Source organism: Vidua macroura, chromosome 4 (assembly GCF_024509145.1).
Source record: "Vidua macroura isolate BioBank_ID:100142 chromosome 4, ASM2450914v1, whole genome shotgun sequence".
NCBI lineage: Eukaryota > Metazoa > Chordata > Aves > Passeriformes > Viduidae > Vidua > Vidua macroura.
Window position 1 is genome coordinate 12,134,751 of NC_071574.1, and position 27,665 is coordinate 12,162,415.

General features: G+C 48.3%; 3 protein-coding genes and 1 long non-coding RNA gene across 9 annotated transcripts in view; 1 reads left to right on the forward strand and 3 right to left on the reverse strand.

Annotated features, from left to right (window-relative positions):
* The window catches only part of PCDH10 (protocadherin 10), a 37,428-nt gene extending 33,497 nt beyond the window's left edge, over nt 1–3,931 (reverse strand). For all 5 annotated transcript variants that reach the window (XM_053976069.1, XM_053976068.1, XM_053976067.1 and 2 more), the window contains exon 1: nt 645–3,931. In XM_053976069.1, the coding sequence (XP_053832044.1) occupies nt 645–3,242 (2,598 nt within the window). In that variant the 5' untranslated portion in view covers nt 3,243–3,931. The remainder of the gene's footprint in view (nt 1–644) is intronic.
* A 1,279-nt stretch (nt 3,932–5,210) lies between these two features.
* Nucleotides 5,211–6,546, reverse strand: LOC128806218 (translation initiation factor IF-2-like). Its single transcript, XM_053975627.1, has 2 exons — nt 6,121–6,546; nt 5,211–5,328 (listed from the first exon to the last, which is right to left on the reverse strand). Exons 1-2 carry the CDS (start codon nt 6,544–6,546, stop codon nt 5,275–5,277), a joined length of 480 nt encoding a protein of 159 aa, XP_053831602.1. The 3' UTR covers nt 5,211–5,274.
* A 6,771-nt stretch (nt 6,547–13,317) lies between these two features.
* LOC128806320 (uncharacterized) lies at nt 13,318–20,798 on the reverse strand. 2 transcript variants are annotated; one of them, XR_008436783.1, is made up of 3 exons: nt 20,704–20,798; nt 17,306–17,400; nt 13,318–13,489 (listed from the first exon to the last, which is right to left on the reverse strand). It is a non-coding gene; the product is annotated as an uncharacterized LOC128806320 (long non-coding RNA). The 2 variants fall into 2 exon arrangements; XR_008436784.1 differs by lacking the exon at nt 20,704–20,798 and adding an exon at nt 17,948–18,011.
* Nucleotides 20,799–20,889: 91 nt separating this feature from the next.
* On the forward strand, nt 20,890–26,629 carry LOC128806328 (uncharacterized). The gene is made up of 11 exons (XM_053975783.1): nt 20,890–21,206; nt 22,777–22,838; nt 22,990–23,143; nt 23,530–23,786; nt 24,101–24,186; nt 24,539–24,633; nt 25,050–25,155; nt 25,399–25,507; nt 25,659–25,790; nt 26,125–26,267; nt 26,426–26,629. The coding sequence occupies exons 1-11, from the start codon at nt 21,134–21,136 to the stop codon at nt 26,457–26,459; spliced, it is 1,251 nt and encodes a 416-aa protein (XP_053831758.1). The 5' UTR covers nt 20,890–21,133; the 3' UTR covers nt 26,460–26,629.
* The last annotated feature ends 1,036 nt before the right edge of the window (nt 26,630–27,665 follow it).

Genomic DNA, 27,665 nt, shown 5'->3' on the forward strand with positions numbered 1-27,665 from the left:
CTAATTCACAGATTAATTAAAGCTCCTGCTAACTACAGTGATTGTCACAGTCCCAAAGGGGGTTTCCCCCAAAGCCTTACTTGCACATGCAAAGATTCCAGGACGGAAAAAGACACAGGTTTAAAATGTTGCTTCAAAACACCCTGTGATTACACCCCACGTCACTTCAGCCTTGTCAAGTGGAGAGATTCTGCAAAGAGCTGTAACCCCCCTCCCCCCATTCTCTCAACCCACAGGCAATCCACTCGCAGCTACCGCTGCCTCGGGGAGATCTCTGCGCCCCGATGCTGCCCAGCCGGGGCCAGATTCCTTCAGAGGCACCAGGGGCGGGGATGGGAGGGGGACTCGGGGGAACACGCTTGGCTGCAACAGCTGCTCAGCCCGAGTGGGAGGAAGCCAGCGGTGTGCGTGCCTGTGTGTGTGTGCGCCTCTGAGACCCTCGCCTGTCGCTAAAGCCTCCCAAAGCGGCGAGGGCAAAGAGGATGGATTAGAGGGGAAAGAAGCAGGATTGGGAATGCAAAACGCCTTTCTCGACAGGAGAGGAGGAGGAGCGGGAGCTTCGGGAAGGATGCTTGGGGATGACTTGGAGATGAAGTCTGCGGGGGCTGGGGGGCTGTGGGATGCCGGGGAGTGCCGGTCCTTACCTCGCTGGACAAAATGCTGCCGTTGGAGATGATGTCGGGCTGCTGGTCGGCGTAGCCGGTGACGATGGCCCCGCAGGGGTTGTGCTCGGCGTCGGTGCTGCGAGAGGGGCTACAGGGCTTGAGGAACATCAGGTCGGTCTTGGCGGACTCGGGGGTGAGGCAGACTTGGTAGCAGTAGTTCTGGTTGTGGTGGTGGGAGCCGAAGCTGCCCGACTCCTCCACCGGCACCTGCGCGGGGTTGCTCGGCACGTTGGAGCTCTGCACCAGCATGATGTCCGACTTGCTGAGCTTCTTCTTGCGCGCCCGCGCCTGCCGGCTGCAGCAAGGGCAGCAGCAGCAGCAGCCCAGGCAGCAGTCGCTGGCCAGGCAGGTGTAGATATTGAGTTTCTTCTCCTTCTGGCAGCGCACTGCCAGGACGATCATGGCCAGCAGAAAGATGAAGGAGACGGAGCCCAGGGCGATGATGAGGATGAGGGTGAGGTCAAGCGAGTTATCCCCCCCGGAGCGGCTGGGGCGATGCTCGCCGGAGCCGCCGCCGCCGCCCCCCGCCCCGGTGCCCGCGGCCGGGCCGCCGCCGCCGCCGGACCGCTCGCCCGCGCCGTCCACCAGCACCACCTGCACGGCGGCGGTGGAGGAGAGCGGCGGCTGCCCGTGGTCGCGCACCTCGATGACCAGCTCGTAGGGGCGCTGCGGGTCGCGCTTGGCCGGCACCCTGCGGGCCGTCCGCAGCTCCCCGGAGCGCCAGTCCATGCGGAACAGCCCGGCCTCGTTGCCCCGCGCGATGCTGTAGGTGAGGCGGGCGTTCTCCCCGTCGTCGGCGTCCACCGCCGCCACCCGGCTCACCAGGTATCCCGGCTCGGCGCCGCGGGGCAGCGCCTCCCGCGCCGGGGTGCCGTTGCGGCCGGGCAAGGGGCTGACGATGGCGGGGGCGTTGTCGTTCTGGTCCACCACGATGATGTGGACGGTGGCGTTGCCGGCCAGCGGCTGCGGCTCCTCGCCCGCGTCGCGGGCCTCTACCTGAAAGCTGAACTCTTTGAGCTGCTCGTAGTCGAAGGAGCGGAGAGCGTAGAGAAACCCGTTCTCGGAGTTGATGGAGACGTAGGTGAAGACGGACATGCCCTGGATCTGGCTCTCCAGGATGGAGTAGGCGAGGCGGGCGTTGGCGCCCTGGTCGCGGTCGGTGGCGCTGACGGCGTAGATGTAGGCGCCGGGCACGTTGTTCTCGCTCACATACACCTGGTACACGGGCTGGCTGAAGCGCGGCGCGTTGTCGTTCACGTCGCTCACCCGCACCTGGATGGACTTGCTGGTGCTGAGCGGCGGCTCGCCGTGGTCCCGGGCCACCACGGTGAGCGTGTAGGCGTCGCCGCCCGGCTGCTCGCGGTCCAGCGGCCCCTCGGTGACGATGGTGTAGTAGTTCTTGAAGGAGCTCTTGAGGCGGAAGGGCGCGTCGCCCTGCAGCAGCTCGCACTGCACCTGCCCGTTCTCCTCCGAGTCGCGGTCCGAGACGCTGAAAAGAGCCACCACGGTGCCCGGCGCCGCCGCCTCGCTCACCGCCTCCTTGACAGTGGAGAAGCTGATCTCGGGCGCGTTGTCGTTGGCGTCCAGCACCCGCACCAGCACTTTGCAGTGGGCGGGCACGGCGTTGGGCCCCAGGTCCTTGGCTTGGACGTACACCTGGTACACGCTGCTCTCCTCGTAGTCCAGCTCGCCGCTCACCTCCAAGCGCCCGGTGCGCGGCGCGATGCCGAAGAGCTCCCGGGCGCGGGCCGAGATGTGGCTGCTGAAGGAGTAGATGATCTCGCCGTTCTGGCCCTCGTCGGGGTCCGTGGCGTTGAGCTGCAGCACCAGGGTGCCCGGCGGCGAGTTCTCCGGCAGCGACACGGTGTAGACGGGCTGCTCGAAGGCGGGGACGTTGTCGTTGGAGTCCAGCACCCTGACGGTGAGCAGGGCGGTGCCGGTGCGCTGCTGGGGCTGCCCGCCGTCCACCGCCGTCAGCACGTAGCGGTGCACCGCCTGCTGCTCCCGGTCCAGCGGCTGGTCCAGCACCAGCTCGGCGAAGCGGTTCCCGTCCCCCTGCGTCTGCACGTCGAGGGAGAAGTAGCTGTTGGGGGTGATCTCGTAGGTGCGCAGGGAGTTGGTGCCCACGTCGGGGTCGAAGGCGCTCTCCAGCGGGAAGCGGGTGCCCGGCGTGGCGCTCTCCGAGATCTCCACGGTGAGGTCGGGCTCCGGGAAGGAGGGCGGGTTGTCGTTGATGTCCAGCACCTCGATCTCCACCCGGAACAGCTCGAGGGGGTTCTCCAGGAAGACCTCCAGGTGCAGCAGGCAGGAGGGGCTCTGCTTACAGATCTGCTCCCGGTCGATCTTCTCGTTCACGTAGAGTACCCCGGTTTCTAGGTTAAGCTCCAGGTAAGGGCTGCGGGAGTTGGGCGCCGTCTGGAAGCGCCGAGCCGAAAGTTTTGTAATGTCCAAGCCCAGGTCCTCGGCGATATTCCCCACGAACGTGCCATGCTCCTGCTCTTCTTGCACCGTATAATGGAGCTGGCAAAAAGCCCCCTCCACCATCCAGAGCAAGGCAAAGAGGAATAGCACAACCATCTCCAGACGGGGAAAGAGATTCCCCCCTCCCCGACACCACCGCTGCCTCCTCTTCCAAAAGCCACCTCCTCCTCCGAAAATACACAGTACAGTGTGTGTGTGAGTGTGAGTGCGTGTGTGTGCGCGTCTGTGTGTGTCTGTGTGCGCGCGCGCGTGTCCGCGCCTGCAAGCGTGTGGAGAGAGAGAGAGAGGGATCGGGGGAAGGGGGGGAGAGGTTGGTTTGGGGGGCTGGGGGGGGGTGCTAGATACTATTTCTTCTCATTCATGTTAGGATTCTTTTTCTCCCCCATCTCCCTCCTTTTTGTTACGGGTATTATTGTTTCACACGCTGACCAAATGAAAAAGACAGGCGTCCCCACTTCATCTGTGATCTTCGAAATATACGGCAAACTAAAATAGCTATTAGCCGGCTGTAGCTAGAGACACACTGTAGCCCTCTTTTATTTATTCCGAGAGTCTTGGCACTGCACCGCGGCAGCAGCAGTGGCGGCTGAGACAGCAGCAGCAGCAAATTCCAAGGAGGAAATTTTTGTATTTCAAGATTGTCCTCGGTTTGTCTTCCTGGTGGGAGTTGGAGGGTAGATGCTGCTGGAAGAGCCGGTGGGCATGCCCTCTTTGGATGCAAGGAAAAGGCAGAAAACCGCGAAATTAAAAAAAAAAAAAAAAAAAATTACCCGCAGAAATATTTCATATTAAAAAAAAAAAAAAAAAAAAGCAGAGAGAACAGCTTAGCTACCCAAAACTTTCATTCCCCGATGTCCCTGGTATTTCCTTTTTTTTCTTTTTTAATTTAAAGGTTTTAAATTTTTCTCTCGTCTGTCAAAGGTCTTTCCTTTTCTTCTCTAATTGCTATGAGTACGTTCATCATCATCATCACTCTGCTTTTACGGCGGTGCCGATCGCGGTGGGGTTTTTTTTCCCTCTCTTGCTGCTTTCTCGTCTAGCCCCTGTGTCTGTGCGTGCCGCCGCTGCTGCTGTGCTGTGCTGCCGTCCCGGCTCCGCTCCCAGCCCGGCTCCTCAGATCTCTGCCAGCAGTTTCTGAGCGGGCAGCGCTCGGCTGCGCTGTTTTTGCGCAGCGCCCGGCTCCTGCCAACCAATCGGCGCCCAGCACCGCCCCCAGGGGCGGCGTCCTATTGGCCGCGTCGCGCGTCGAGTGCGCTGCGTCACGGCCGAGCCGAGCCGCGCGCGGGCTGGGCGGGCAAGGCGGGCAGCGCGCGCACCGGGCGCCTCAGCGCTCCCTTCCCGTGGAGCGCCCGGGGATCCCTGCCTCGATCCCTGCCTCGATCCCTGCCTCCTTCCCTCAGTCCCTGCCTCCTCGCTCCCCTCCCCGGGCGATGGCTCTCCCGCCGCGGCCGCTGGATGGGGAGATCGCCGCTTGTCCCTGGCGCGCACAGCACACACACACGCACACGCACTCGGGTAAACGTCAACAAGCCCCGGCTCCTTGGAGAGGGAGTTTCCACCCAGCCGCCGCCAACTTTCCTTTCCAGTGGAGCTTTTGGAATAAAAGCGTAAACAAAGGGAAACTTGGGGTTGTTATTGTTGTTGCTTTCCCCTTCCCCGCCCCTTGGTGTGTTCCACAGTGGAGGAAGCGCAACTTTCCGTCATTTATCCGTGCAGTGTTTGCAGCTCCGGCCAATTTAAAGTACCACGAGCCTGCGCCAGTATTTTCCTATTTCCATTTTGGAATTTCCGCTAGTGCAACAGGAGACCGTCAGGCACGGTGGAAGAGGGAAAACGAGGAATATTGCCTGTCATTGGGTATTCAGGGTGGTGGGGCGGATATCCCTGGAGTGGGGGTCTCTCAGGGACAACCGGAGGAATCCAAGGGAGACGCTCCGGTACCGGCTGCCGGTGCTGGCTGAGAGATCCATGTCGGTAAGGCTACCGAATGAATAAAGTAAGAGTAAAAGAATAAAATACTTATAATTCTTGTGGGGGGGTTTCCCCCCCCCCCCCAGTTTTATTGTTTTTGAAGAGCAGCACGAAGCAAGGGACGTGCAGCTCCTGCTCTAACCCTATCACTAATCCATCACTCAGCAGCGGCTCCGTCCATACATCTCAATGAACTACAGGTGCGTTCTTCCTGCGGAAACGCAGAAATCCATATTAGGATGCGAGGCCCCGGCACAGGTTTCCCCGAGAAGCTGTAAATGCCCCATCCTTGCAAGTGTTCAGGGCCAGCCTGCACGGGGCTTGCAGCAACCCGGTCTAGTGGAAGACGTCCCTGCCCATGGCAGGAGGGGCTGGAACCCGACGGCCTTCAGGCTCCCTTGCAATCCCAGCCATTCTGCGATGTCCAAGGCCGGGCCCCCCCGCGAGCTCCAGCGCCCGGAGCCGCGGGCGCGCCCCCGCCCCGCCCCTCCCCCGGCCCGGCCGCTGTCGCGGGCGGCGGGCGCCCCCCAGCGCCCCCAGCGCCGCACTGCGCCCGGCAGCGCCGCCGCCTCCGCCCCGCGGGGGACACAGCGCGCTCCGCTCCGCTCCGCTCCGCTCCGCGCCGGGACCCGCGCCCGGCCCCCGGGCCTGCCGCCCCTCTCCGCAGAGCCCTGCGCTCCCGCGGCCGGCTGTGCGGCTGCGGCAAGCGGCGCTGTCTCGCCGCGGGAGGGGGGCACAGGGAAGCGGCAGCCGGCGCGGCGGGCAGGGAGATGCCCACTCTCTCCCAAATTGCATTCTGTTCTCCCCTACAGGGTGGCTCCCTACCCGCCCCTGGGCTCCCTACCCACAGTCGGCGGGACTATTCCGGTGGGTGTTTTCTAGAAAAATTGAAAAATTTCGTCAGAATGCCCCGGCTGCTCCCGCTGCCAACGGGCAGACGGCGGGGGGATGCGGACGGGGACCTCGCTGCCTTCCCTTCCCATGCAGAAGCGCCGCCGCTCACCTGCCCGTCCGCTGCCGCCAGCTCCAGGCGCGGACAGCGGAGATCGTGCCTCTCCTGCCTGGGGGACCGGTGGATGCCCACAGGGAAGCGGCCGCTGCCCGGCACTGAACGCGACCCGGGGCAGCCCGGCTCTAGCCCTTCTCTCCCCGCCGCCGGAGCCCCCGGAGCAGCCACCTCTCCTGCCTTCAAGAAAAGCAGACGGCCCGGGCGCAGCGGGCGAAACTCGGGAGACCGAGTCCGCCCGTGTCCGTGTCCGTGCCCGTGTCCGTGCCCGCCTCTGCGGGACGGAGGGAGTCCCGGAGGTAGCGTGGGGGGGGGGGGGGGACGACACATCCCCGGGCTCGGGGCGCTCCCCACGCGCGCTCGAGGCGCGACACCCACGCGAGGCTCCTGCAGAGACGGCGTGATCCGGGGGGCAGCAGCCATGCGGGAACATACACATATTTATATCCATACACGTGTACAGGCGCGGGGGGAGCCGCCTCCCGCCCTTCCCGGGGGCCCGCAGCCCGGGGATCCGATCTGCCCCCGCGATTCCAAGCGCAGCCGGGTCTCCATTTTGGGTCTCCGAGCATTGCCTGGGAAGCGGCAGGGATCCGCGGCCGCCCTCCCGCTAATGCCGAGTGACAAATCGCACTTAGGCGATACATGAACGAGAAAATGATTTATGGATTTTCACGACGGTCTGAGCCGATGAAGGCGACATGAATTATCCATCCTAATGTGCAATATATCATTTTCTAATAACACTGGGTTGGCCCTAACGCTGTGCGCTGCTCCCTTCGATAGCAGGTATCGATTCGGCACAGTCCGAGCGCCGGCTTTCCGCCGGACACGTACCTCCTGCAGCACCAGCTGAGATCTGTGTATTTGCCTCTTCCTAAAGCCCGAGGCTGTGGACAGACCCCTGACACTGTGGCCTTTAGTTTTTCCATCTGGTATCATTTAATTTGGCAATTACTTTGCCGAATGAAGAATAATCTTTCGTATCACTGCATTTCACTCTGTGCTGTGATTTGGAGATGGAAGGAGAGGATGCCAGGTTTGTAAATCCTCCGTGCTGATGGGAATGGCACATGGGTGAGTCAAACCTTTTCCCCCTGCCAAAATCCTCCTTGACACCCCGAGTACAACGGGGCACTTTCTAACAAGGAGAACAGATGCTAAATCATACTTCTGCTCACACAGAGCTTCCCTGGCACCTCCATTTACCAAATCTCAAGGATTATTTTAAAGACAATTTTTTTGCTTTTAACTCACACACAGTAGGAAGGTGAATCATCCACACACCAAACTGAATGCATGTGCATAAGAGGGGGAAGAGCTGCCAGATCTGGAGGGTGCTCAGCCCCAGGTCCAGCCTGTGCTGGTGCCCCAAGGCCAGGGCATCCCCTCTGCCCTAGCCAAGTTCTTTTAATCACAGAGTTGCAGTGAAGTCATGGTGACATAAGCTATGAACAATCCCAGTTATTTATCCTAAATGGTTCCAAGTCTAAAATATCACTTTTGCATTAAGAAGGACAAACAAGTCCTGTCCTTCCATGAGGCAAAAAAAAAACAGAGACGGGGAAGATGGAGGTAAAGGATTAATGCATTCATTTGGGGTAGGCTCTTAGATAAGTGATTACTGGGGAAGAGGTGAGGAAATGCTTCATTTCTCATTAGCCAAGTACAGCTTTTCCATTGCTTAGACACAAAAGGAGTCACATGTGTAAGGAAACATCCAAATGCTGTGTTCTGGAATAAGCAATCACTATCCTAACCTGCACGATCATGTTTTAGGTTGTAGAAAGCTAATCCCCATAGTTTAGTTGAGTCACTAAAATGATGTTCAGGCTCTATTTTAGGTTCAATCTTAGTTTCAGGAAGGGGAACACTGTGGCATCTTTACTATCTGGATGTTAAAAACACATCAAAAATTGGCCTCTCTTGTCCATCAAAGGTCCTAGATTGTTATTCCTTGTTTTAATACGAATTATCTTGGTTAAAAAAAACAAAACAAAACAAAACAAAAAAAAACCCACAAAACAAAAAAACAAAACCCCCCCTCAAAAAAAAAAAAAAAAAAAAAAACAACAACAACAAAAAAACCACCCAGGTTTTCCCTCAAGGAAATGACAGCTCATGGTGCAGGAAAGATTACTGGAATCAATGATAGGATTAGGATTGTAAACAAGAAACAAAAGATGCTATGGTTAGAAAAAGCTTGCTTCCTAAGAGGAAAATGTATATGTATTACTGATGGGGCCTTAGGATGAAATCCTGCTTCAAAGCAAGGTCGATACAGAACAATTTCTCAAATTAACTAAGAGGCCTGGTTAAAGTATCAGAGGGGAAGGTTCACTGCCATCACTCCCTCAATGGATTTCTCTCTTAATTGCCAATGAGGAGACAAAACAGGAAGGCTAGACAATCTGGCTAATCAATAAAAGAAGCCTGTCTTCATGTTTGCCTCAGGAGCACTCCGTATGTCAGATCGATGTAGAAGCCACCAAAGTTCTTGCAGGGGTCACCAGTGATTAAGACATTTTCTGATGGTTTTTAAACAACCCCAGAGACAAGCACCTGCCACGAGGTTGAAGATGTAAGCAGAACTAGAGATACAATGTTAATCATCACCTTCACACTTCTGGGAGTGCTCCTGGTGATGAAAACAGCTCGTTGTATTTATGACCTCAGACATATGTTTTAATAAGCGATGATGAAGTATGACTTCATTACATGCTCTGTACTTCACCAGTCATCAGATATGATGGAGCCTGTCCCGGAGGTGCCAGGAGTCTAGAACAGAATGAGAGGGGATGCATCCTACAGGAGTTTCTTAAGGCCAGCTTCTGCCTCCTTTTCTTTGCCTGCCCCCAAACATTCAGTACACATTTCAGGGAGACTACTCAAGCAGCAAGAAGCTGTTCAGTGCAAAACAGTAGATTGGTACAGTCTGCTGCTATTATCCTGCCTTCTCTAGCTTTCAGAGTCTATCATAATGTTTATCACAAAGAGAAAAAAATATCCCAGCCTGTTTCAATGACTTGTGATTTTAGCTGATTCAAGTCTGCATTGAAATAAATAAAACTATTTTTTCCACAGTTAAGCTCTGAATGTTTTCTATCAGTCAGGCCTTTTTCAGTGTCCAGATAGAGCAGCCAAGGTCTTGGTCACTTCAAAACAGTTGTTTCTGTATGCATGGCTTTACACTAACATTTGGCCTGATTCCTATAAGCTTGTCTCATGTCCTGTTACTATTAATGTAATAGTCACAAATTTGGCAATTTTAAACTCCACTTTTATTGTCGTACTGCAGATACATTATAAACAAATGAAAATGACTTTATATGAGGTGATCAGTCAAAAATACTGAATTTTATCTGTTTACCTGCAGAAGAGACGTGACATGTATCTAACATCACAGAAGATATTTCTTAACAAAAGACTCTCCAATAAGGCAAATTACTTACCATCTAGCTAGAATTTTCAGAAAGATAGTTTAATCCATATATAGAAATGTGGTACTGAATCAGATGAAAAGCAAAATATGATCACATTGATCAGGAGAGGCATCATATTTTTTTCTCTCTATAAATTTCTTTTTTTATGGTATTGCTCAATCAGCTGCACCCATTTCCTTGAACTTCATCAAAATACAGTTGACCTGTATCTGAATTCAACCAATGTTGCTAAGCTTGAATGATTACCAGAACAAATGAGGACAAAAACTACAGTGGAAAACTCCAGTTGTTTGAGACTCTGTTAAGCTTCTTATAATACACTCAAAGGCATAGGTAGATGTAGTTGTTCATGATAAAGAAAATTGCACTGTTGATTTTCTTTTCAGCAGCAAGTTCAAACCTTGAACTAAAGCACAATTTGTTTTGAGGTTCAGCTCAAAAGCAGTAGTTCAAATACAAAACTTCTATTCTTAGACATAACACTCTAGTGCTTGACAGAATAAATACAAAAAAGCCCTAAACTCTAGATTGTTTGCCCAGAAGAATTTGCATTCTTGGGCCTCAGTGTTCCATGTATATATAATTTCCAGCATAATTCTATCATCTGAGTCATCTTGCCAACTCTGCAGCAGATAACAATAGCACCAACTAGAAAGGAAAAGGAACAAGATGACAAAAGTGATGTTATAATTATGTAGTCACTTAGGAAGAGTATGCACATCTGTATTTTTGTACCTATTCTAGGTGGAGCTACTTACACTACCAATATTCAAGACTGTATTTTTTGAGTCTTCCCTTGGTAAGATCATATGCTCAGGTGCTTGCTTTTTCTCCTAAAATTGCATCTGTCTAGGGAAAACTTTTCCGTAGGTCTTGTCCACCTCAATTTCAGTATTGAGGAAGTTCCACTTCAAAAGCAGGTTAGTCACTTATGAGGCAATGATCACTTTTTTTTTTTTTTTTTTTTTTTTTTTTTTTTTTTTTTTTTGTCTATGCTAAAAAAAATGCAATACTCAATTCAAAATCTTACCACCTCCACATTTTGGAATAGTGACTTTAGCAGATAGAGGTCTCAGGAGTATTTGTTGCCATTCTCAGGAAGAGACACCAAAGGGGTAAGGCCTCAAAACTTCTTCCCCAGAAGCTGTTCCTTGAAACACTTCCACACTCTCAGAAATTTATAAGTTGGTCTTTGAAAAATCTGTGCTAGACACCTCCTCTCATAACTGCTTAGTGGCTGGACTGTGTGCCAGAAACTGGGCAAGTTCATATGTTCCACACAATTCCTGTGGAGGATGAACAGAGTTTTTCTCAGAATAATTATTTCCAGGGTTCTGCAGAGCTGGATGTAGATCTGAAGCATGTGAACACTTATCCATACATTTGCTACTCTCAATGGTGTTAAGGAAGCAGGAGAAAGTGGAAAAGGAAAAGCATCTTTATAGAACAACGTAGAATAGCAGAAAAAGGTGATCACAATTACTAAAGGTTAGGGAAATAGCTATAAAAATATAACTGCAGCAAAACAAATGGTAAGAGAGAAAAATTTAAAAATAAAACAAAAACAAACAAAACCCAAACAAACAAAAAAAAAAAAAAAAAAAAAAAAACAAAAAAAACACCCACATTTAGACTTAAAAGCAAAAACAACCAGTCTATAACCACAAAGCTAAATACCCTACCAGACTTTTCAGCAGCTTCCTAAGTTCTTGCAGCCTAACAACAACAAAAGTTAGTTTCCTTTCCCTTTTTATTATCAGGCTTTACATATGCATATGGAAAAGCTCCTAACTGTGAGCTGTTACTTAATTAGGTGAAGTAGGAGTAGTCTGTGCTATAGATTTCAGTGGTCCACACTCTATTCATTATGCAAGTTGGGGCCTGGTGTTGCTACAATTACAGTTTTTCAATTAGAAATCAAACCAGAAGATTGTCTCCCTCACCAGAAGTCTGTGCAGCAGTAGGATCTCCAGAGGCTGAGCCAGCCTGGTTGCTGCTGCCTCAAGGAGCTGCAAGGTTGCTCTGATCAGCAGGATCTCACAGCTACAGGGCACAGGGACAATACACCTCACTCAGCAAAACTTTAGAAACATGATTAGCAAAGTATGCAAGTTGCATAAGCAGACTTGGGAAATGTTGGATTTCAAAGTTCCTGATGTTGTTGCTTCTAGTGAGTCTGTAAATCACAGTGATCTGTTACTAAAAGATCCTTCTTTGATGCCTGTCAGTCCTGTACTTTGTGCATTGGAATGAGGCACTCAAAAGGTACCCATGGGACACTGTATTCTGGGACAAGATCTTTCCCAAGAAATCTTCTGTAGTTTGATCAGTGCACACCACGATCAGTGGTGCTGAATCAGAGCTGGTTCATACCTGCAGCACTTTGGCCTGTGGTACAGTATCCAGTGCAGAAGGAGGGAAAGGAAAGATCCTGCAGCTAAGGATGTTGAATGCCCTGTGCTTAACATGTGTGTTCCCGTGTGTAACACATGCCTCCCTCCTTGGTTTTAAGAAAATTGTAACACTGTTGTCAAATGTATTTTGTCATGAGCGAAGGAATACTTGGGAAGAACTTGGGCATGGTGAGAAGAGCTCTGGAGGTGATTATGATTTTAAAGGAAGTAGAGGGTTGGCACAATATGCTCTGAAGAAGTCTGCAGCCACATGTGACTGTCTCCTCACATGCCCACAACAAGCTGCTGAATCACACCTGCTTCCTTTAATACTGGCGTTTTCTCATTTTGCAGGCTTTACTATGCAAATCTTTTTGAAATAACACAAGCATATACAATCATATGCATATGCTTACATGTAATTACATAAACCTTGATGTCGAGCTTGGAGAGGAATGATAGTTCTGCAAGATGTGCAAGCGGGGAGAGAGGGGAATGTAGCTGCAACGAAGTTCAGCGGGAGCAATGGCCAGCACAAACCCGATCCTCCCTCTAGCGAAAGTATTTTCAATGCGCTTCTGAGCTGTCGGGAGAGGCTGATCAACTCAGCCACTCGAGACAGCAAAATGTTACCCCCATGACTGGCAGGGTCACCCTGCTCAGCACAGAGCTGGATCGTGGCTGCTCCTCCCGGCTGCCAGGGAGCGGTGCAAGGCACGGCTGCCGTGGGCAGAGAGAGCATCATTTCCCCAAGAGCAGCCTTTTGCGCTCACGGAAAGCTGCGAGCTGCAGCAGCTGCTGCTTAAGAAGGAATGGTCCGGCAAATCCAGCAGCTGTGGGTGGCAGCAGCTGGATTGCAAACAAGCCGTGTAATGTCCACTCAAAAAAGGAGCTTTCCTTATTACACTTCAAAGTAGAGTTGCAGCGTGCTGTCGTGAAGTAATCTGCGCTGCTGTGCAGTCAGGAGGGGAGTGTCTGTCTCCAGAAGGCTGAGAGCGGACTTAAAGAAGTGATCAGTTGGGAAAAAATATCACATGGGCGCTGTGAAAACTGTGTGAGCTAAGCACGAAAGTAATGAGATTTGCAGGAAAGGGAGGGAAAAGGAAGTGAAGACAGGAAGGACTCAAGTTGTGGGAAGTGTTAAATAGAAGAATGAGCCATGTAGATGTGATTTAGGGTAGAGTGGGAAGATGTCAGAAACGTTGTCGGAAGGCTTAGATTTTCTTAGCTCTGAAAAGCATTTGAGAGTTTGCTAGCTTTCCCCTGTAATTGGGGGAAACTTGGTGAAAGAGGATCATTGCTTCCTGTAAAAGGCAGTGCCAAGAGCAGAGTGGGAATATTTTGGAAGAAATCACTGCTTTTACTGGTTGGGCTATACTGCTGGCTTTAATTGGAAAAGCTTCTCCTGGAAGGATGTATTAGGAAGTTGTCTGCAGCTCTCCCTTGCTGCTGTAATGCTGGGCAGTAGGGATCTGGGGAGCACTTGTGTCCCCCACTTTCCATCACTGTGTAGTTTCCAAGAACCTGGAGCTGAGCAGGAAATGAGGTTATAGCATTCAATTTGCTGGAAAGAAAGCATATAGACATTTGACCCTTTGCTGTATTTTGCTTAGCACAGAAAAGAACAAAAGCACAATTAGGAAGGAAGAAATAGCCTTTATGGCATGACCAAGGTGCTGATAAATAGCTTTGAAAATGCAGTTCTTATTGCAAGTCAAGATAGAAAATCCAAATAATAATTGTATACATTGATTTAACAATGTAGCTATATGGGTTTACAGGATAGTATTGAAGAATATTAAATGAAAATCCTTGACGAGAATTCAGAAAATTATAGCATCATCAGAAGTATTTTATCTACAGAACTGCAATGTATAAAACTGTAATTTTTAGTGCCCCTTTTTAGAATTTTCAGCAGGTAATAAATAACCACCTTGTTTTGTGGTCTTGCCAGGAAGAAGGAGAATAATATTTGATTGGCACTCTAATCTGAGAAATCACAAAAAATGTGGCTAGGAAAAAAATGCATATAACTGTATTTTTTTTTCCTGCCAAAATGAGCTTTCTGGGTAATAAAGTGATACTGCAAATTTCTAGAGGTGTTTGATATAATAAAATGGCTTCCAGAGCTTATGTGCTTTTAGGGAATGACAGAAATTGTCATTTGATGTAGTACCAGTGCTAAAAGACAGGATTGTGCTCTTGCTTTGCTAGTGGTGGTGACTTAGAAGAACTGCCTCGGTCATTATATGTGTAAAATGGGCATAATATTTCTCCCCTATGAAAAAAAAAAATGAATTAAGTCCATAAGAAAAAATATTCCATACAGGAATTGGACTTTATTATTGCACATGAGCCTACTCTGAGAAGGTTTCTCTTTAAGCCTCCCTACTGAAATGGGATAGAAGCAGAAATGTGTGCTTTGGGCATCCTAACAGCAGAAGTTTGGGAGATTTTTGCAGTAACTTGGTGTGGTTTGGCAGCATGAAAAATGCAGTGTTAGAGCTTCCAGTGCTGCATCAAAAATTTTGTGGCCATGCCAAAATGCAACCTGATATAAACACATTTGGCTTCTTCAAATATCTTCAGAATACAAAGAGAAATCATTTTTGTAGTGGCAGTTGCACTGCTCATTCCCTGTATACTGGATTGTAGCTGCCATCTGTCTTGAGGTGGAAGAAGTCAGTAGATGTTCCATATTGCTTAATTTGTCTAATCTGCTAAGACTGTGACTGTCTGATAATCTGGAACCTGATGCAGCTTGTCCAGTTTGTTATTGCTGGGTGCTGAGATAGCATGTCTATGATCTATCTATCCATGTATAGAAGATGCTAATTATATCTTAGCCATCTAAAAAGCCTAGCATAAATTTATTGAAATACTTGTGAAGTTAGAATAGAGGTTTTCTTTGTACCATTTGGTTGCCAAGTGTGGCATTAAGCAATAATAACTTTCAGTCTGTGAGGGTGGTAAAAAAAATTTACGAAGTGGTTTAACCTTTTTGGCTATAAAAGCATTGAGACTTTGGCATCGGTTCTAGTCTCACTTAAATCACTGGAGTTTTTGACATAGTTTTTTTTTGTTTTGTTGTTGTTTTTTTTGGGGGGGGGATGATGAGCTCCTGCTTGTAGCCATGGCTTCATTTGTCCTACAAATCTGTGTGTGTTTGTCAGCCAGTTGACAACCGTTCTTTGATCATGACTTTTTGGGTTTTGTTTTTCATTTTTCTCATGAAAAAATGAAAAACAGGGACAAAAAATGTATTTTCTCTGTCACTCACAGCGAAACAATAGAAGCCTTGCCTGAAATTAGGAATGATCAGTATCTAAACAGTATCCATTGTAGTTAAAATGTTCTGGAATCATGTTTCTTGGCTTTAATGTTTGATGCTATATTCATTTTTTAGCCTTCTTCTACAGTATAGGTACATGAACACACACACACACACGTGTACAAGTGGGAGTAAAACTCTCAGTTACAGAAGTCTGATCTTGCATTTTGTGAACATGTGAAATGATGATGAAAAGCCTGTAGGTAACTGGAACATGGACAAAATGCAGAACCAGGACTCTGGAACTGGCAACACAGAGAGCATTTTCTGGAAAGAAAAAGTGTGTCCCATTCTCACCCCAATTTTTGGCAAATAATTTTTGTTTCAGTGTGAAACTGAGGGATAAAATAATAGTTATTTTCACTGTGAATAATTATAAATCTCAGAATTGGAAACAACTTCTATGCCTTGTTTTATCTTCATTTCACTTCCTCAGACCAAATTAATTTGATTGTATTGTGGAGCAAAATGCTGAAAATGTCCTTTTTTAAAATATATGGGAAATAAAGTAAATAGAAAGCAAGCATGTGTTACTTTTTATTGTATTTTTATGGAGGTTATAGCCAGAGTTATTTTCCTCCAGATTTAATCTGAGTTCTTATAAGCAGTTACTCTTATGGAGTCAGTATGGACCAGATCCAAAGCTGTTCAAGTAAAATAGCAAGATTTCCAGTGATTTCAGTGTTCTTTTGATCAGGCCCTTAATCTTTTAGAAAATGTTAAGCTTAACAGGACTATTGTATAAATGGTGCTGATGGAATTCTCTTTTGTGCCTAAAGGAGAAGAAGGTGGAGATTTACTAAGTGGTTGTCTGTAAGTACTGTTTTACTTCATTGTCATTCTGTTCCCTTTCCAGCTGTTTTTGTATATAAAAAGTTAAAGTAAATCCCTTTTTAAAGGTTCACTATTGTGTTAAGGTACTTAAAGTTTAATGTCTTTGTGTCAAAGAGCTTTTATGAAAGAAGATTTGTCCAGGCATATCCTGTAATAAACATCTGGAAACTGCAGGGATTGGCCTATGGTGGCTGTATAGCAAGAATACAGTTTAACTAGCTGGCTTTACATCAGCATTAGTTTTCCCCTTGGTTTTTTGTTTTTGTTTTTGTTTCTTGTTTTGGTTTTTGTTTGTTTTATTTTGTTTTGTTTTATTTTGTCTATTCATTTATTTATTTTTTAATCTGAATATTTATGTCCTATCTTGGTCAAATGGTCTTAAATAGTCTTCTGATTGGTACACATCAGAAAATTCCTCATCTGGGATTGATGCTGGGAGGGCTGTATGAAAGCAGATTACATCTCTGCGTGATATTCACTGATTAATTGTTTGAAGAGCAAAGTTTCTCATCTCTAAAGACAATTTCCTTTAGTACAAAATATATAGGAAAATGAGTATGTCTAGATTACTCAAAAGAAAAAGCTGCCACAGAGGTAATATGCATCATTTGTATGTGGGCCAGAAATTTAATTAGGATTTAGCAAAACAAAACATTAGAGCTTTAGCCCATCTGATACAAACCAGAAGTGAAAGCCCTTAAACAGTTTGGGAGATGGGGAGAGGGAATTTCAGGTTTTTTACAAAATGGAAAGGGAAAGACAATTAATAGTTTCAGTAGTAATGATGAAGATGGGAAAAAATTGCAGAAAATACCATGAAAGAATAAAGAAACAGAAGTTTGCAAAAGTTTCAGAGGGAAAATTAGGTAAAGGAAGTTCTAGCAAATAAGAAGTAGAATATGAAGTAGTAATTCCTTTGCTACATTTATAGTCCTGTGAATGAACAAGCAAAACCAAAATCCATATTTTGGATGTGATGATGCTGAACAGTAATGATCTGTAATAGCAAAAGTCAACATCAAAGTTCTCAGATGACAATAGGAGGCTTTAGAAAATAATTTTAAGTGTATGACTTAATCGGTAATTCTTGGAGAATTATTATCACTGACAGTCCAGGAACAGATTAATTGAGTGAACATGCAGAAATAGAGTTATCCTCTCCCCAATTTAGCTGCACTTACCTAAAGTGCAGCTTGACTCTTCCAGACGAAATGGGGCTAGGTCAGTCAAGGTGAAAGTGAGCGGAGTGAGTCAGCCCTTGGACAGAGGCACAAACCTGGATTCACACACAGAATCACAGAATCACAAGGTTGGAAGAGAGCTTCAAGATCATCGAGTCTAACCCATGCCCTAAAACCACCACAACTAAACCACGGCACTGAGTGCCACATCCAGTCTCTTTTTAAACACATCCAGGGATGGTGACTCCACCACATCCCCGGGCAGACCATTCCAGTACTTTATCACTCTTTCTGTAAAAAACTTTTTCCTAATATCCAACTTATATTTCCCTTGGCGCAGCTTAAGACTGTGTCCTCTCGCTCTGTCACTTGCTTCCATTGCTGAGCAATGGAAACAGCATTACTATGTGCCAGCAGTACTTGCTGAAACCAAAAAAGTTTTACCAGAAGCACAGCACCACCAGGAGTACCATGAAGATGCTGACCAAGGACCCAGGGGAAACTAGTTCACCTCTGGACCTCGTCGTCTCTCAGAACTCCCTCTGACTATTCCCCACAGGCCTTCCAGCAAAAGGATTATTTTAATTGCTTTGAGGAAGAAGGAGAAAAATAAAGATGGAAATGAGAAATGCAAGTGCTTACAGATGCTTGCAGGTATTCACTGTAAGTGCCTTTGTTCAAAAGTCCCCAGCCCTCTTTCAGTCTGAAGGAGGAAAAAATTTGCTTCTGACACATTTAAAACTAATTTTGTTCTCATTTGTGTGAGAAGATAAATTGTGATGCTTATGAAACTATTTCATTTTAATTATGTATGTTAAAATATGTTAAGCATACAGGATGGTTAGATTTAGTCCTTGGAAGTTTTATTTTATTGCTCTGTGTATTTCACCTGTACTTCCAATCTATATAACACACATATGATGAAGCTGCTAACAAAGTCTCACTGTATTTCTCTGCTGTCTCACCTCTGTTTTTACTGAAGAGGCCTGCCTTAGGAGGCCATGCTTTCTAAGCCCATAGACTTATTAGCTCAAACTGCTAATAAAGCCAACTAATATTAATGATGGTGTTGGTGTGTGGTTCACATTGGGAACAGCAGGATTACTCTTAGAACCAGAGTGGATGTAGTCTGTTGCAGCAGTATGAGCAGGTAGTGGGTCTTCCCAAGTAGAGGTCATCTATAAATAAAATTTCTCAGACAAGAACCATGCAGACTTGTGCATTTTGAGGTTAATCAGTGCTCACATGGAGCCTCTCCTCCCATCATCAATCTTCTAACAGAAAAGGATGCAGGAAAAACCATGCATAGGCATCATCTAAGTTTTGGCTGTGTTTACCCTGTCCAACCTATGGACTCATGCTTCTATTTATATCCAGAGTCCATAGTGGGAGAAGACTGCAAGAAGCATTAATAATGCCCTTTTTCCTTTTCCCCAGCATAATTTAGATGGGATTATGGGTGTGCTCAGGTGAGTTCCCTGCTCTGAGTATGTGGGGATCTGCCATCCCTTGTTTCTCCCCTTCTGTTTTACTGATGTCCTTCTAAGGCATTTTCTTTTTCCTTCCAGCTTTCCAAATGTGTTTGTGCCATCATTTTATTGTGTCCAGAGGTGACTTCAGACTTACGTGGTTTGTGTCCTCCTCTCTTTGCTGGCTTGACAGGTTATATGGAACCCACTTGTCCACAAAAATGCTTAAATCAAGTGCCCTAGGTTAGCCAGTGGGGAATAGGCCTTGAATCCTCTACCACAGACTTCCAGGTGCTAGACCAGACATAATACATGCCTCAGGTTTGATGACTCTAAGTATTTTGATATATAGATATATGCTGTGGGATCAAATTCTTAAGAGAATTTCATATTTAAAGTCAATTGATCCAGACAACTATTTTCATTAAGGCAAAAAAATCTAAAATACCTATTTGAAACTGACTGAAATGAGGTTTAGTTCTGGGTTTCATAGTTCCTGCAGTTATGTGAAATAGTGGAGTTCAGTTTAATTGATCATGCACAATGTGTTTGCACGTTGCTAATTTCAAAATCCAAGGCTTAATGTTAAAGTTAGAATTTGAATGACCTAAATAGACAAATACAAATTTTTTTATATACACCAAATTTTTTACTTGCTATGATGCTGATGCTTAGATACCTTATTTAATGATAGTTAATACAGTGATACTGATTTTGTCCCTGCTGTGTTCATTATTAACCCCAGAAGGCAATGGAAATTTTATTAGCGTATACTATATCAGTACTGTATATTAATACTGTGCCTGATGATGTTGTGAAAAAAAATGAAGGAGCCTGCAAATATTTGTAAGTTAATTGCCTGACTTGGAAACCACTAATGTACATGAATAACATTTACTCACAGAGATTGTCTAGGTAAATTCAAAATCTGTCCAATGAGTAGTTGTGAAATAAAGCCATAAATCACACCTTTATGCCAAGTTTAAGAAATGTTATTGAGAAGGCACCCTCAAGGTATTATGGAAACTTGAGAAGTTTTCATGAACAGTATTTTAAAATCATGTATCATTAAATAAAGGAGCTGGTCAAAGTTTAAAAATAAAGAACCAGAAGTTAAGGTTGGTTTGCCTATATTAAAAGGAATAATTCTGGAGCGGCCATCAGCTCATGGTAGTTATTTACATTCTACCTGATAAAAACAGCCACAATCTCCATGTTCCTTCAGACCTGGTACACCATACTCAGTGGCTGAGTTATACATGCCCATACATGGGTTTTCATTTATTTTTGTGTCTGGCCAGTGTTGGAGCAGAATCAGTGGGTGGGCAATCACTTGAGCCATGAAGAAGCCTGGCACTCAGCTTTCACATGGGAAGCAATGTGGGGACAAATGTTCTTGGGCCTGCCTTATGGCTAGGTGAAAATTACCCACCAGGGTTTCACTTGTGCCTTGTTTACCTGAACAGTGAATTGGGATAATGTCACTAGAGTGAGTAGCAGAAAATGACAATCTGATGGCCAAACAAAATTCCTGTCTCAGAGAAGGTGATTTCTTACACCACCTGTAGATGGTTATCATTCCCTGTCTGCAATGGTTAATTGGGGTGCATGTAGCCAGGTGCAAAGAAACTCTGCAAATTCAGTGGGAAGCTTGGGAAGCCAATAGTCATGGCCAAGGGAGTCTTCAGGAGAGTGACTGTGCATTGGAGGATGCAGCAGCAAGGCCCACAGTATCTTTGCCACAGCCTATGTGCAGTTGCAGTCCTTTGTGGATCCTGGTGTAGTGAAAGAGGTACCTTCCAGTGGCCCTAGAGAATAGGAGGGGATGAATGTTGTCCTTTGAGCAGGGTTAATTTCTCTTGTGACCTGTGGTGGACCTCTCCAACCCTATTCTGCATGCTCAAAGCCTTTCAGCACTAATTTCAGCACCTTCTGTGTAGCCAGCCAGGGAGGATGAGTTGAGATGTACAGGCAGGACCATCAGTGCAGCAGCCCAGGGTGCCCAGTGGGGCTGCCCTGCTAATGCTGAAGCTAAATGTGGGTGAGGCTGTGTGGTGGCAGGTTCCATGCAGGCCTGTGTCCCATGGCATGATGTCACAGCGGCACACCCACAGCGACAGCTCCTGCTCCATACAGAGTCCCTGGAGCACTATCTCTGGAGAAGCCTGGGTGACACCAGGACTGCTGTCACCAGCATTCTGCCGTGCAGGTGCTGTCTTGCTGCCAGGAGGTGAAAGGAGGCTGTAGCAGAGCATAGGAGACACTGCTTGAGAAGTGTTGAGGAGAAGAAGAGGAGCAGAGGGGTTTTGTTGAAGGAAAAGCAGCTCTTCCCCAACTGTTGCAGTGCAGCAGGGCAAAGATGCAGAAGTACCTGCTCTATAACGCTGTGGAGCCAGAGGAGCTCCCAATTCTCAAGGAGCTCAGCACCATAGGTAAGGCCCCAGGGGTCACTTGCAGGAGCACTGTCAGTGCCAGCATCACATGGAGACAAGCTGTGGAAAGCCTGAGGCTGGGGCCATAGGTGGGACTCTTCTGGAGGATGCAGACTGCTGCAAGGAGAGCCCTGCTTTGTTGTGCCTTGGAGCTCAAAGGTGCCTTTGGTAGCTGTGATGTCCCACCCTTAAGGAGAAGGCAACACCTAAGATTCATAGATGTGTGTAGTAGAAGTGACGTCTAAAGATCACTTGCCTTTTATATATTTTTCATATATAGGTAGGTCTATAGATTACTATTACACAGCTATATAGCTCCCTTTCTCTTAGATTTTAGAGTAATAAATTAACCACATAACAGATTCCTGAAATGCTGTTTAGTCTTATTTTCAAGAAGAGAACCTAGAAGTACATTTTGTTTTCCAATCAGAATCCGAGAAGACACAACAAGGAGTGGAGCAAAGAAGCCCTGGACCAACTCCGATGAGGCAGTGTCCAAGGAAAAATTAGATAACCAACTGCTCTTCTAATTGGACAAAGTTTGTTAGATATGATGATTTGCTAAACTTATAAAATGGTAGAAATCTGATGCCAGATGTGTCTGTGACCACTGGGACACCTGGAAGCCTCCAAATAAAGGCCTGCTTTTTATTTAGCTATTTTAACAGTGTTGCATAGGTTTTTCTCTTATAATATCAGACAACAGCAGGGAACAACAAAAATCAGAGGATCCACAAAAGCTCACCAAGTTGTATTTAAAAAATTACACAGTTGGCATGGAAATCTCTATGTTAGTCCCTGACTTACTGCTATATAAGCACATGGATATAAGTCCAGGGTCCTGGAGGCTCTGACCAGGCTTGGTAGGGGTATCTTTTTATAGATAGGTTTCTTGCTTTCTACACAAATTAGTTGAAAGAACATTTGCAGTCTGTTCTTTCACACTTTTTGGGAAATGGGTCAGAGGACTTTGGGTGATCTTGGTGGTCTTTATTCCCCCTATAATCCATGCCCATTTCTTGACCTCTTTCCTGTTCTTGTGCTGTACTGTGTTGTGCTTATCTCCAGGATCTAGAACAAGGATGTTTGTCCCAGAAAAGTGATGCTCTGCTTCCACATGGCCCCCTTCCTCCAGCCCCCTTTTTGTCCTTTCGCACAGTGTTGATACCAACAAACCTTGGTTAGCTCCACAGCCATCCGGCTATTTATTTATTTATTATGTAAATAAATAATATGTATTATATAAGTACATAATATGTATGTATTTAGACATACACATTATATCCATCTACACTAGTCCAGACCTCCAGGCACGGGCAGTGTCTAAAAGTGGAAATCACCTTTGCAAATTCAGCCTCCCTTTCCTCTCCAGGCCTGTTTTGGACATAGGGCAGGCTTTGAGCCTGGGGGCAGTCAAGAACACAGCTGGGCAGCTCCAGTCAGTGAGAATGCTTATTCACAGCAAGGGAGAGCTTGAGAGCACTCCACTGTCACCTGCATGGGTAGGAGCATGGGGGATGGTGGCCTATGCTGACTTCAGAGCATGGTATGGCTTTCATTTGCTTTCCAGAAATCTGCAAAGTCTGGTCTGGAATGTCTCGGCACATCTACAGACAGCTCTTGAAGAAGAAGGTGAGTCTTGCCTCCTGCATGTGCCTCATCCTGCCCCTCTGGGGCTCCGGAGCAAGGCTCAAAGTGCCATCCTCAGGGCCATGCAAGTCATCTGGCAGCCTCCTTACCTTTGGGCAGCCCTGCCAACACTTGCTCTTGCTTGTGTTTTCAGGCAGTGGAGATTGGAGTTGGGAGTTTTGCTGTTGTCCCATCACACGCCAGTGTGGCAGAGGGCAAAGTTTTGCCTGTTGAGAGACCTATGTTCATTCTGAGCAAGACTCTGAAGATGTTTTACAACCTTGAGAGTGATGAGACCAAAATTCCTGGTGAGAAGATGGGATCCTTTCCTTACACAGACCTTGCATTTTGGCTCAGTGCCAACACCTCTAACATAGCAAACAAAGACTCTTCCAACCTGCAAAGTACTGAGTGTGGGCACAGATGTGATAGCCCAGCACCCTGCTCCTCCCTGAGGAGCCAGCCTCATCTGCTCAGCTCCTGCGTGCTCCATCTGGTTGTTCACAGCAGGAGGCAGAGCTTTGCTTGGCCTTTCCTCCTGTCCACTGTGTCCATTCTGGAGATGCGGATGATGCTGAAAGGGGGGGCACTGTCTGGCAGTGTTGCCTGAGAGCTGGGTGCTGATGACCTCTAGTTTCTCAGTTGGCTGAACTGGTGGTGAGAGAGATGCCGTTACTTTGTGCTTGTTCGCTAGATGAGACACCTGTTGTTCAGCCAGACTTTGAAGAGATCGCTGCAAACACTCACTTTCGCCAGGAAATTGTGGAGCAGTGTGTACAGGAGACCCTGCTTTGCTTTGCTGGGGCCCTCCGAGACAACAAAGAGGTGGAATTCACATTCAGGGGCATCGGTATCCTTGCTGTGCGAACAAAAGTGGTCAGCATGACCTTCTTCGATAGCTGCCTGCTGGAGATGGATACAACAGGAAACATGCTGAAAGCCCTTCTCGAGGTGAGCTTGTCATTTCTGTGGGATTCCTCCTCACGGCTTTGTGGCAATGCACTGTCAAAACGTTCCAGCTGCCTTGTCTGGGCTGCTGTCACCTGCCTTGCCACCCAGCCTAGGCACACTCCCAATGAGCTAGTCCAAGTCTCAGGAGTGCCTCAGCCCTTTTGAGGGAGGGGCCAATGACATCAAGGGAGAAAGCGTGTGAGGTTTTCTGAGAAGCAGCTTTTGTGTCTTTGAGCACCCAGGTTGTTTGCTGCCATTCTGAGCAACCAGTACATGTTCTGGATTTCTGCTGATGTACTGCTGTTCCCTTCCAGGACCCCAACATGATGACCATTGTTGCCTTTCCGGGCCAAAACAATTTTAGTCGGGTCAGTCAAGATGAGGTTGTCATGCTGCCAAGGTGAGCAGGATGGCTGCTACAACCCTCAGCTCATCAAGCCCCTGCTCAGACACTATTTTGGGGGTACCCTCCTGCCGAGGCTCCTTTCCAGCCAAACTTGGGCAAGGGCAGCCATTTCACAGGAGAGCTTCCCTCTCCACTGCTCACTCCTCCCTGGCTTTGGAGGTTGCAGATGAAGTGGCCATTCTGCTTTCAGTGTGCCCCAAGAGAGGCAAGAGGGTCTGTGCAGGTAGCAAGGACATAATGTGCAATCTGTCCTCCAAGGACTAGGCAGTGCCCCACAAAATGTGTGTCAGCCTCCAAGAAAGCCTGCTGCCCTAGCTTTGCCCAGCTGGTGCCTTCTTGTTTCCAGTTTTGTAGCCGAGACCCCGCACCAGCCATTGGCCCCGCTGGTTTCCCTGAAGCCCAGAAGAGAGTCGGCGCCTTGGGGTGGGGGTTGTCGCAGAGGTATGTCCCAGCTGAGTGCTGGCAGGGACCGTGTGTGGTCTGAGGTCACTGTGGGGGAACCTTTTCTGGAAGAGGCTTTGAGCTGTGAGGAGCCCCTACAACCCAATTTCCCCAGCAGGCCCCTGGGATTCCGCAGTACCTCCCAGGTCTTCCCACTTGTGGGTCCCTTCTGCTGGCAAGGTATAAGAGGGAGATGAGAAAAACCATGCCCAGGGGCAGTGGGTGGCTTGGTGGGAATTCAGCTCTGGAGCAAATACAGTGTGGACAAAAGAACAGGGCCTGCCTGGAACTGTGCCTCCTAGGAGTGGCAAGGATTGTCAGCAAGCCTTGTATAGTGTGACTATGCAGCTCTGCCATGCATGCTGTCCCACATGATCTCAAAGATTGTGTGCTCTTCTCTTGCCTCCTGTTTGCAGTAAGTGTGCTGGATCCAGTGTTCCTGGCTCGGCGGAGGGTTTCTCAGGCCAGTCAGCAGTCAATGGACATGGATCACGCTAGAGACAAGGAAGTTGGCCACGATGGGTGAGCCTTGTAGAGGAGTGGTGTGGCTGAGGGCACATCCTAGTTATCACTTGTGATGATGGGTGATGATTCCTTTGTCTGGAGTGCATGTGCTGATGCCAAACAACCCTGGAGACACTGTCCTGCTGGACACATGGTCCTTCTACTGAACTGCTGAGTGGTGCCAGAGGACAGGCTGCAATCCCACAGATACAAGCTCACACTTGGCTCCCACAAGCTCAGACTGCTGGCTGTCCTTTATAGGTACCTGCCCGTAATCCAGGAGAAGACCCAGACAATGCTGAAGCACCCCACATCTCCAGTTCAGGAGGGGTTGAAGGTCTCTGCAAGTACTTCCCGACCCTCAAAAGCGGTAGGTATATCCTAGGGTTTTGCCGGTCCTGTGTCACGGTTTGGGCTCTGGGCCAGGGCAGGAGAGGCAGCAAGAGCTGCACATGGTCCCAGCCCTCCTGCCCTGGCCAAGCTCAAGGTGGCTAACGCTGCATGTGTGGCATGGCCTTCAGAGGATGCACCCCCTCTACACTGAGAAGGAAGAAAGAGAGCTCCAGCTGCTGCTGGCATCCAAGCGCCATGAGGTGGAAGCAGAAGTGTATCGCAAATACTTTGGCAACCGAGCGATCGCTGAGCGAGGACAGGTATGGCATGCCCTGCACAGCCCTCAGGAAAAAGACATTTTGCCTTTCTGCTCGGTGGCAGGGGAGCAGGGAAAGTGTCCTAGCACAGCAGTGGTGCCGTGGCTGGGGGCCGGACAGGGGTCTTCTGCCTGCCTGCTACCCTGCGGGACGAATTGGCCCTGAGGCTCCACACTGGAGCGTGCAGCCGGCTGTGGCACGGGCTGTTTGCTTTGTGCCCTCTCTGCCTCGTGAGCCCTGAGCCAGGCCTTGCAAGGCATGCACTTTGGCTGAAGCTTTGAGAGGAGCCCCAGCTATTGGTGGCAGTGCTTTAGGGGAGCCTCATCTTCCTTTGCAGACCTCCTGCCCCTATGTGTTTGAGGATCCCTATCGCCCTTCCCACCTCTTGAGAAAGGCCTACGCCGAGAAGCTGAAGGAGATGGGGCAGAGCACCTTGGAGGGGCAGGCAGAGTCTCAGCTCTCCAGGAAAGTACTGGAAGAGTAAGTGAGGTGGAGCGAGGGCCCACAACAGGCCCTCTAGAGCAGCGGGATGGCCTCGGCAGCACCGCCAGCGACTACCAGCCTGAGCCAGGCTTAGGGGCACTGGGAGCCCTTCTGCCCAGCCACAGAGCTGAGGGACTTTCTTCTGTTTCCTTCAGCAAGGGTGTGCAGACGGGTCTGTTGGAACGCTGAGGAGAAGGACCAGCGACTGCCAGCCCTGCCAAGAAGCTGCAAGCAGCCCTGCAGAGGCTGTTGTCGCAGCATTCATCTTTTCCAACAGGAGAGCTGCCAGGAATGGGTGGCAGGGGCAAGAGCTGCCTTAGCTAAGGAGCGTTTGCCAAATAAAGGTTGCTGGCACCTGAGCTACACTGGAGTGACCGTGCTGATGCCTTCATTGCCTTTCTTTGCAGCCAAGGGGCTGGGAGAGCCCTCTGCAGACCCGTGGTCAAAGAGCAAATGAGCTGGAGGTACCTGGCCCTGCCAAGCAGTCATGACAGGCCGTGGGACTGGAAAAGTGGTGTCCTTTCCAGGGTAAAGAGCATGGGGGCTGCAGAGGCTTGTGGCTGGTCATGGGACTGCCAGGGCAAGTTTGATCTGGCAAAAGCAAACAGTGGGCTTGATGCTACTTGAAGAGCTACACGTGCACAGAGAAATATGCTTCAGTGAAGACACTCCTTTGTGTAGTCCATGGCTGACCCTCAGGAACCATACAGTGGCCTTCTTAGGAGAAAGCTTATTATTTTCAGGAAGACAGAAACTTTTGAAAGTGGGAAACTCCTTTTTTTTTGGCAAGGAATGAAGAAGGAAGCTGCAACCTGGAAAGGTAAAAGAGCACTAGCAGCAGCATATACAACTATGCCAGACCCTGTCAGACCCTGGGGTCTCCACTGGGACTGCTACTGCTGAATATCATCTTCCTTAATGCCATAGCTAGTGAGATTAAGTGCAGCCTCAGCACATTTGCAGGTCTCTTGGGAGCAGGAGCCAGGCTGGCAGTTTTGGAGGTAGATCTTCACTCTGCGGACTTTATTACAGGACTTATCCAGGCACAGAGCAGACAGAAAACCTTTTTGGCTTCCTCTCCAGGTTCCCAGGCCTCCCAAAACATAATTCCCTGACTCTGCTACTGTCTGGCAGCATATCCACAGTAGCTGGTCTGTAGCCAGCAGTCTCCGGTGGCATTAGCAGCTGGCTTGACAGGGAGAGAGGTGACACAGGGTTGTGAGGGCAGGCTTAGGTGTTTGAAGTCACATTGCATTTTGATTGCAAACATAGGTGATTAATTGGTTATGTGTGTCATTTTTCATCTTTTTTTTTTTTTTTTTTTAATTACCTGGGGCACCATTTTTGTTGAGAGTCTGAGGGGAGCAGGAGGTATTGGGCAGAGGTGAACTGCTT

Coding starts and splice junctions, on each gene's coding strand:
- LOC128806218 (XM_053975627.1), bottom strand. CDS start 6,546: ATGGCTGCTGCCCCCCGGATCACGCCGTCTCTGCAGGAGCCTCGCGTG. Junction 5,329..6,120: donor TGGCGGCAGCGGACGGGCAG/GTGAGCGGCGGC, acceptor GCGTTTCCGCAG/GAAGAACGCACCTGTAGTTC.
- LOC128806328 (XM_053975783.1), top strand. CDS start 21,134: ATGCAGAAGTACCTGCTCTATAACGCTGTGGAGCCAGAGGAGCTCCCA. Junction 22,839..22,989: donor GACAGCTCTTGAAGAAGAAG/GTGAGTCTTGCC, acceptor TTGTGTTTTCAG/GCAGTGGAGATTGGAGTTGG. Junction 25,156..25,398: donor AAGGAAGTTGGCCACGATGG/GTGAGCCTTGTA, acceptor TGTCCTTTATAG/GTACCTGCCCGTAATCCAGG.